The sequence below is a fragment of the Raphanus sativus genome, unplaced genomic scaffold (assembly GCF_000801105.2).
Source record: "Raphanus sativus cultivar WK10039 unplaced genomic scaffold, ASM80110v3 Scaffold2906, whole genome shotgun sequence".
Classification (NCBI taxonomy): domain Eukaryota; kingdom Viridiplantae; phylum Streptophyta; class Magnoliopsida; order Brassicales; family Brassicaceae; genus Raphanus; species Raphanus sativus.
Genome location: NW_026618213.1, coordinates 4,424 through 13,225, shown reverse-complemented (window position 1 = coordinate 13,225; position 8,802 = coordinate 4,424). Strand labels below are relative to the sequence as shown.

The 8,802-nt window shown below is 39.3% G+C and overlaps 2 protein-coding genes across 3 annotated transcripts; one reads left to right on the top strand and one right to left on the bottom strand.

Moving 5' to 3' along the window:
* Positions 1-5: 5 nt before the first annotated feature.
* LOC108855325 (peptide methionine sulfoxide reductase A4, chloroplastic) lies at positions 6-1,050 on the top strand (the record flags this gene model as incomplete). Its single annotated transcript, XM_018629118.2, has 2 exons — positions 6-353; positions 610-1,050. Coding segments are annotated over 2 exons (600 nt in total), but the record flags the coding sequence as incomplete, so codon positions are not given.
* A 23-nt stretch (positions 1,051-1,073) lies between these two features.
* Positions 1,074-8,529, bottom strand: LOC108855324 (ATP-dependent DNA helicase SRS2-like protein At4g25120). 2 transcript variants are annotated; one of them, XM_057000765.1, is made up of 29 exons: positions 8,317-8,529; positions 7,425-8,214; positions 7,301-7,342; positions 7,037-7,200; positions 6,463-6,676; positions 6,290-6,346; positions 6,102-6,207; positions 5,888-6,021; positions 5,734-5,808; positions 5,482-5,607; positions 5,275-5,406; positions 5,101-5,184; positions 4,837-4,950; positions 4,608-4,708; positions 4,239-4,305; positions 4,086-4,136; positions 3,664-3,741; positions 3,365-3,571; positions 3,217-3,255; positions 3,010-3,081; positions 2,818-2,904; positions 2,697-2,747; positions 2,397-2,602; positions 2,211-2,304; positions 2,052-2,102; positions 1,808-1,870; positions 1,657-1,716; positions 1,516-1,578; positions 1,074-1,397 (listed from the first exon to the last, which is right to left on the bottom strand). In XM_057000765.1, the coding sequence occupies exons 1-29, from the start codon at positions 8,445-8,447 to the stop codon at positions 1,308-1,310; spliced, it is 3,549 nt and encodes a 1,182-aa protein (XP_056856745.1). In that variant the 5' UTR covers positions 8,448-8,529; the 3' UTR covers positions 1,074-1,307. The 2 variants fall into 2 exon arrangements, with proteins under 2 accessions (XP_056856745.1, XP_056856746.1); XM_057000766.1 differs by lacking the exons at positions 1,074-1,397; positions 1,516-1,578; positions 1,657-1,716; ... (1 more) ...; positions 2,052-2,102; positions 2,211-2,304 and having other exon boundaries at positions 2,460-2,602; positions 2,846-2,904.
* Positions 8,530-8,802: the final 273 nt, after the last annotated feature.

Genomic DNA, 8,802 nt, shown 5'->3' with positions numbered 1-8,802 from the left:
ACCTCTTCAACAGACTCGGGTACGGTTCTACTTCCCAACTAGACCCGTCTTCGGCCGCAATCGCCGAAGGACCTGACGATGACGTTCCTTCGCCAGGTCAGCAGTTCGCTCAGTTCGGCGCAGGTTGCTTTTGGGGACTGGAGTTGGCTTACCAGAGAGTTCCCGGTGTGACGAAAACAGAGGTTGGTTATAGCCATGGGTTCGTGCACAATCCGATATACGAGGATGTCTGTACGGGCATGACGGGGCATAACGAGGTTGTTAGAGTTCAGTACGATCCTAAAGAGTGTAGCTTTGAGAACTTGCTTGATGTTTTCTGGAAGCGCCATGATCCCACCACCTTGAATCGCCAGGTCACAGCTTCATACTGAAAAAAAATCGAGACTTTATTTTAATTATATCTTCTTCGACTAAAAAATCGAAACTTCATTTTAATTTTATTTTTTCGACTTAAAAATCGAGACTTTGTTAGCTGAAACAGAACATGTTCTTTTGGCATGTTGGGTTATGTGGAAGTGACATTGTCATTACCAATATGCTGAAACAGAACATGTTCTTTACACATGATACTGACTTTTGCGTGTCTTGTTGTTTTTCTTGATTGATTAGGGGAATGATGTGGGAACGCAGTACCGGTCAGGCATATACTACTACACAGAGGAGCAAGAGAAGTTAGCTCGTGAATCTTTGGAGAAGCAGGAGAAGATCTTGAACAAGAAGATTGTTACTGAGATACTTCCCGCCAAGAAATTCTACAGAGCAGAAGAATACCACCAGCAATACCTGGGTAAAGGCGGTAGCATGGGTCGCAGACAATCAGCTGAGAAAGGTTGCAACGATCCAATCCGATGTTATGGTTAAGAGACTAGTCGGTCGCTCAAGCACATAAATGAGGAGTCATCTCATGAAAGCTCACTACTCTGTAGATAACATTCGTGTCTTGTAATATGCTATTAATTGTGAGTTAAACATCATATACCTCTATAAATGTGTGATACTGTATTAGTTTTACAAAAACAACCAAATTGATGTGTCTAAGCATCTTCTCTTCTTCAAAATGTAGCAATCACATCTTATCCAAAAGATAGGAATCTTCTCTCACAAACTCGTTCAGTTGTGGCATTTAGAAAAGATACATAATTTTAAGATATCAGCTACAGTTACATCATTATCTGTTTGTTTCAGACTTCCAACTAATGGGAGAATGAAAATCACTTATATACATTTCTTCCATCAGGAAATCGAGATCATTTTCAAGCTCCACAATTTTATCACTTGCACGTGTCTTAAGCTATGCACCAAGAATCTCACAGAGATTTGTACTGCTCGATCAAACGGGACGCATGGAGACGCGACGTTGGGACTACCGTGCATCCTAGACTATGTAGAAATGCGATCTGCAATCCCAAAAGCATTAACAGCTATTGTATAATCTTCTAATTTTCGGTTTGGCCAAAGTGCAAGAATACTAAAGAATTGTGCAATGCGTTGGATGAATAGCACTTTTCTTTTTACCTGTTTACTCGTTGCTTCCGATGTACCCATTGAGTTTTCGATTCTGAGCTTTTGGAAATGTTCCTGAAACATATTTTTTCCCAAGTGTAAGGAGTGAGTTGACTTGTAGCTTCATGCTTTCTCAAAACAGAGACACATTACCTGTTTCTCTCGCATTATATGAGCCCTTGTGTCTGCAGGAAGTTGTTCCCACCTAAGTACCTGAAATACATTGGAACAGGGCACCACAATCTTAGTTCCCTTTTGTATATCAACTTATTGATGTGACAATGTTTTTGGATAACATGCTTACATGTTCTGCGTATTGGAACGCTTCATCGGAAATCAATGATGATTTAAGTGCTCGTAAGACATCCTAACAAAATAGTGCAGCATGCAGTTAGTCACCACACCAAAGCATATTCCACACTCTGTATGGCTTACTAGGCTCTTTTAGCATTAAGTTTCATCACTAAGCACACAAGAAAACGACTGCATCGGTTTGTTTATGAGTAAATATCTAGACCAGACCAAATGTAATGAGAGATGTATACAACCTTGTGTTTCTCCTTCTTGATGGCCAAACGTTCACCAATCACAAACCTAACCTGCATGTATAAAAACATTGACATGAAAAGGTAAGCTAAGAACATTGCTTGGCGCTTACATCAAATGGCCGAGAACTGTTGCAGAATAATTGAGTATGCAATACTTACTTTGTCAATCAGCCTCTTCGGGTCCTGGAAGGCTTGTTTCTTAGCCCAGTTGTGAAATAAGTGAGAGACAACTGATCTAACCTCCACATCAAATCTGTTGAGGAAGAAAAGGTTCCACACCTTTGAATGATGAACCAAGCGAAAACACTGCCAAAGAATATAGTTATGATTTTTTAAGCAGGTAACCTCTTAAGGAAATTGTTCCCATTGAGTGCACATGCGGCTTCTAATGACTCCTCGGTAGCATCATCTACTGGAATGTTCATCATATTGTTTTCTGTTGGTTTATCATCTTCATGCTTTAATTCTGTCCCAAAGTTGGAGACACTCTGCTCAGTCTTGTTTGAAAGGTTTTGATGAACTTGTCTGCAGTCATTTATGCTCAAGTCTCCCTAGAAAAGAAAAGACAAGTTAAAAAGAAAAGACACTTATTAGCGCTTTCACATTATCACATGCATAAATTTGCTAACAAACTGAGTTCTGAACCTGTAGAAGATGGTTCGGAATCTCTTTAAGAAACCGTGAGGGTTGAAGCACCTAGATGGAAGATCATTAGTCAGAGACGAAGTTTAAGAGAAAAATTTCACAAATCATGTATAGTAGTAACCTGCCAATTTGAATCCACTGTTACGTACAAGAAAAATAATTTCTTGCGAGCACGAGTCATAGCAACATACAGAAGCCGACGTTCTTCCTACAATTTAAACAAACAATGCGCTAAATATATTTTTCTACGGTTCGCAGGGGTGAGAAGTGGGTAGAGCGTTAATGAAAACTCCAGGAAAAGGGAGAGTGATACCTCAAGTGATGTTCCACCCTCAGATGCAGTGCCGTTGGACTCATGTAATAGGGGAATCTCGTTATCATTAGCCTGTTCAGCAAAAATTGGATTCAAACTGGGAAAATGAATTTCGAGTTTCACTGATTCTATGAAGAAACGTATTTGATATCATTGCTACGTTCATATCTGTCAACAGCTCGGCCAGAAAAGAGAGATGATATATACCTTGATTATGAAAACTACGTCCCACTCCAAACCTTTAGACTGCATAACGACAAACAAGAGACATAAGTGGATATTTCCATTACCACCTGAAGTAACTAATTCTATAATGGTCTCCAAACTGTGGACTGCTCGAGTGGATGACAAAAACCTGATGAATGGTGGTTAATGTGACAGAGTTTTGATTATCATGTCTTCTTAAACGAAAATTTTCAGTTTCGCGCTCAGAGATGTAGTTGATAAACGAATTAAGTTGATTGCAGCCTTTCTTTTCTTTGACTGCATCCACTTCTTCTTCAGTTGTGGTGCAATGAGTGGAAAGAAACTCAGCTACATCGTCCATTAAGTACTGGAGTACCTATAAAACAGGAAATTATTCCCCAAAAACATTTTTTAATAATGCATACGGAGAAAAGATTATTCAAAATTTTAAGAGAAAAAGCCACGTACAGATCTAAGATCGTTGTCTTCATTAAGCAGTTTTCCTCCATCGTTATCCACAACTGCTCGTTGCTCGAGAAGGTACTTCTACAAGTTGAAACAACAAGAGCAAGTAAGCGTGACCAAGTAAGAAAATGGTATGAAATTGCACAAAACGTTTGTAAGAAAAGACAGTTAAATCTTCAAAGCAAAGTCGCATGTTCATATACTATTTTCAAGTGAAAGTTATACCTAAAGCATATAATCATATAAATATGTAAAACACTTTCAAGAATGATATTGGATTGTCAAGCACAAGGTCCATATATTTATCTCAACGCCGCATATCCTTAAGTTTTATATCTGTCTTGCATGTTTTCATAACTCCAGACATAAATGTCCAGGATACTAGTTAAAAGCATGTAATCACTAAAGACAAAAAAAAAATTTACCTGCGGTATCATATTTGCCACACATGTTACTACAGCTGAAAGTGATTGTTCCTGCACATAATTATGATGTAGGTAGGTTGAAATAAGCATGATCAGTTCAACTAATGATTAATGCGTTCATAGTATTTAAAGGACCGGGAAATAAATAGTTACCCTATCAACCAGCTTTGCTACCATGTCGAGAGTTTGCAACACTTTACGTCCCTGAGTAAGCTGGTTCCTGTGGTTAATCAAACGAACCTAAGAAGCTGAGGGATATATTTTGCAGCATATCATTTTTAGAATCTGGATATAAACATAAAAATATATACAAATATATACAGTGTCACCCAAATCTGGGTGGTAAAACGACCTATATCCATCACTCTAGTATGCATCAGGAGAAACGGAAGTAGGACCTTAAACTTCTATATATGTCCTAGTAAATAAACCTAGATGCAACTGGTATTTTTCAATTCAAAACTAAAATTAAACCAGTATTATATAGCTTTCTTACTGTAATCACTAATCATCAAGCAATACCTCTTGAAAGTACCAGAAATCTTGGCACTGAATATATCAGTTGCCGCTGAAATGAAGCTGCATTTCCTACTAGTGGAGATTTTGTCAATATGATCTATAACCTGCAAACGGTGGTTAATAAATTATTTGACTAACAGCCTATGTCCTGATAGACAAAGCTGAGAAAGAAAAAAGAATCTTAAAAAATAATCATAAAAATGAAATAAAAGAGAGCAAATGAGGTACAAACCCTTTTCTTTTCCTCTTTCTCAAAAGGAAGTAACGCCTTAAACACTCGTCGATACGAAAGATCATCACATTCGGGAAGTGTTGTTCTCAGCATGGCCAAAATGATCCGTACAACCTAACGTAAAAAATTATATGTATTCTCTCTATTAGATGAGCTTATCCTCTGAAATGTGCAAAGCTAAGGTAGTCATGCGGAGGAACTGTCGATGTCAAGCTTTGAGATATGCAACAATTAAAAAGATGAGCTACTTATGAGGCAATCTACCTTTTTCCTGTAGAAAGCGACACCATGAACGTTGAATGGTATTTTCCTCTGCCGGAATGCATTTTGGAAGACTTTACCTGACACCTGAATATCAGTATATCGTCACTTACCAACACAAATATGTTAAAGAACTTTTTACGTTAACATGTCACTGAGGAAAAGAAAAGAACTGACCTGCCTCCTATACAAGATGGCAATATCTCCATGGGAGCAACAAGGTGTTGAGCCATCATTCGTGATTTCAATTATTTTGTCAATAACAAATGCACACTGTGCTTCCTCGTTATGGCATTCCTTAACAGTAATCTATACTGGGTTGAAACATCAAAAAATTAGCCGTAAAAATCAACAAAATTTCCCATAGAGTTAAGTTCAACTTGCCTTAGATCCCTGGGAGTTTTCAGACGAAATGCTTTTTGATTGGCACCGCTTCGTATTGTTTTTTATAATAGATGATGCAGCTTCCACAATATGGCGGGAGGAGCGATAGTTTTTTATCAGCCGGACCTGAATCAAAAGCAGTAAGATGACTTTTCTGCATACAGCAATTCAGTGACGTACGCCTTTTGTTTAAAAGCTTGTGCATCATACGTGGTATAGTCTTTAAGAATTATTCAGATCGAGAAGCCAAACCTCCTTGTAATTTGGGAAATCTCGGCGAAATGAATCAAATCCTGAACTGTCCGCCCCGTTAAAACCGAAGATGGACTGCGAGAAAAGATCCGTCATGCTTCCAATTTTAAATAATCAAAGAAAGAGCAGTCAGTTATGCCTGCAAATAAGGTACCTGATCATCATCACCAACAATGGTTATGTGATTATGAGATCCTAGCATTCGTAGAAGCTTGTACTGCATTGTGCTAGTGTCCTGGAATTCATCAACTATGATGGCTTTCCAGGTATCTTGGCATTCCTTAAATACTTTCATTCCAAATACATGTAAGCGCAAGGAAATATCGAGTGTCATACATCGCCAGAAAAGTTGATTTATGTGGATTTACCTTCAGGGAAGTCGGAGAGAAGGGTGACCGAACAACTAATCAAATCATGATAGTCCAGAGCATTACAAGCTTTAAGGATATCACTGTAGTTTCCAAGAATTTTTGCCTGTATCAGCACAGGTAGACTATTCATATCGTATGGTCTAATTCATGGTAGAGATGCCTGAAAGAAAATCTAGCTGACTTACTCCTATCTCATTGCCCATCTTACGGCACTCCTCCGGAGTTCTACCGGAAGCCTTTGCCTAAAATGCAGAAGAAGTTGAAAATAACTAGAGTTAAGAGAAACTAAATGTGAAAGACAGCATACACGCACTATCAATAGACAATAAAGTAGATTATTTAATTCAGGATTGTCAACCTGGGTCACATATTTTTGCCATTTCTTTGATCTATCCTTGGCATATTCAGGACACACTGCTCCAGCACCGGCTCCACTCAGACCTTCCGCAGATTCACATGCACCGGATGTACTGCTTCCGTTCTTGCCCTCCTCATATAAACGAACTGCTTCAATAATTGCTCTTCTTTGTTGCCCATGTCCATACACTGAAAATTCAGATGTACGTTGTAACCTGTGACGGTAGGAAAGGTATAAGGTATACGAATCCATGAACCTATAACCTTAAAGGTGTCAACGAGTGTCCTATAACTAACAACTACAAACAATAGTAATATAGAATTAGGGAATCACCAACTCTGCAGTGCAGATAATTATTCTAACAAGAACAGATTTTCATCACTTAAAACTTGCTTTCAATTATTACCTCGTTTCCTGGCGCTATAGGTTAAGTCACCAAGTTAACAACATACAAGGTTAACATTTTCAGTGTAAATAATACGTTTCACGACCTCTACCTACATTTGGACTCAAGAGTAACCACCAAAAGAAGATCGCACAAATTTATCAAGCAATTTAAAACTCATATTCTCACTTGTCTGCATGCATCCGGCAAAGCTGCAAGGAAAACGAATGGAACGTGCTGATTGTTATTTCTTTGGCTGCTTTCTTTCCAGCAGATTTTCCTATGCGCTCTCTCATCTCGGCAGTTGCCGCTGTAGTGAAAGTCATTGCAAGGATATTTGATGGCTGTAGACCCTGTTAAGTTAAAAAGAACACAAAACGTGTAAACACAGTTTCAAATCTAATTTCATAAATAAGATGTTTCAAATCATTCACAGGCGATGACTGATAGTACCTCACTGAGCAACACTAAGACACGGCCAACCATGGTGGAAGTCTAACATGGAAGAAAAGAAATAATTAGCACTGACAAAAAAAGGTCTTGCCTCACAGGAAAACTAGTGTAATTAGACACCGACCTTTCCACTTCCAGGACCAGCGATAACCATTAACGGAGTTGAAATATCACTACAGGCAGCATCACGCTGTCTATCATTCAAAGACTGTAGATATTTTGAACACTCCTCCGGCATGCTAGTGATCAATGCAGGATCAGCAGCAACGTTAGTCTCTTCATTGAGCTCCAATTTGACCTCGGAGGCTGGCTCCAACACTTTAACATCCCTAGAATCCAATTCAGCCGTGAGGTCACTGCTCTTTTTATCCTTGGACGGAGTCTGAGTCATGCTGGTACTTGGAGTTTGACAAGCTATCTTCCTCGCAGACTGTTCACAGATAGCATCAATCTCCTCTAAAACGGAATCATCAATGTCATCATCAAGAAGTGAGGAATTGCTCTGATAATCTCTGGAAGGAGTTCGAACTATGCTGGTATCTGGAGTTGGACATGCTGCTTTTCTCACTGACTGTTCACAGATAGCGTCAATCTCTTCCAAAAAGGAATCATCAATCTCATCATCAAGAAGTGAAGAAGTAGAGAAACCACCATAGCTGCTTAGTGCAGCTCTTTCAGACTCGTCTTTCAGGGGAGTGACAAATGGGTCTGATGCACTTATGACCTCTTTATCCAGACTAAAACTAGGAGAAGGGATGCTCGTGATGCCACAAGGATTACCACCAGCACGAGATGACTCGAACCCTGGTTTAAGGCGTTTGGGAGGAGGTGTGTTCGCTGATAACTCCATAAGAGGAATCCTACTGAAGCTAGAACGGTGAGAATGCGATTCAGTAGCCATTGATTCCTTGATTCTGCAAACGCCAAGTAGAGAAATTTATCACATTTTACACCAAGTCCAATGAAACCCAATTCCAACGCCAAATTGAAAAGAAGAGAAGAAATCAAAATCGAACCTTTTAGGAAAAGGAGTGGAGAAGTTAGATGCATTCTCAGATGACCTTTTCGCGACCCTGAAGCTTTGAGTGATCCGAGTATGACTCTGCTCTTGATTCCACATTCCTCTGTTCGGCGGGTTATTCTCCATCTTCCTTTTTTCCCCAAGAGAAAGAGAGGGAAAATTCGAACCCTAGGGAGGGAGGGAGGGAGGTTGGTAAGCAGAACGAGACACCGTGTTTCCGACAAGGGACTATCTTTCCCGGTCAAGAGGTATCTCACTTGGACCTTGCCCTTATTGGGCCAAGCATATATTGGGCCAAGCATATAGATATATTATTTGGGCTTCACCCATATTGGACTGCAAACAGTTCTATCACCGCGAAACACAATCAAACTTCTTGAGAACCGACACGTATATAGGAGCGATCTCTAGTACATATACGAAACTTTCTAACAAACGTACTTGAAAATTATGAAACAAGACAAATTTTGTTATAAGAAGA

Bases quoted from the DNA above. Each gene is read 5' to 3' on its own strand.
- LOC108855324 (XM_057000765.1), bottom strand. From the start codon at position 8,447: ATGGAGAATAACCCGCCGAACAGAGGAATGTGGAATCAAGAGCAGAGT. The intron at 2,748-2,817 runs GTTACTACTATA...TCTTCCATCTAG, and splicing joins CAGTGGATTCAAATTGGCAG to GTGCTTCAACCCTCACGGTT. The intron at 2,103-2,210 runs GTAAGTATTGCA...TTATACATGCAG, and splicing joins CGAAGAGGCTGATTGACAAA to GTTAGGTTTGTGATTGGTGA.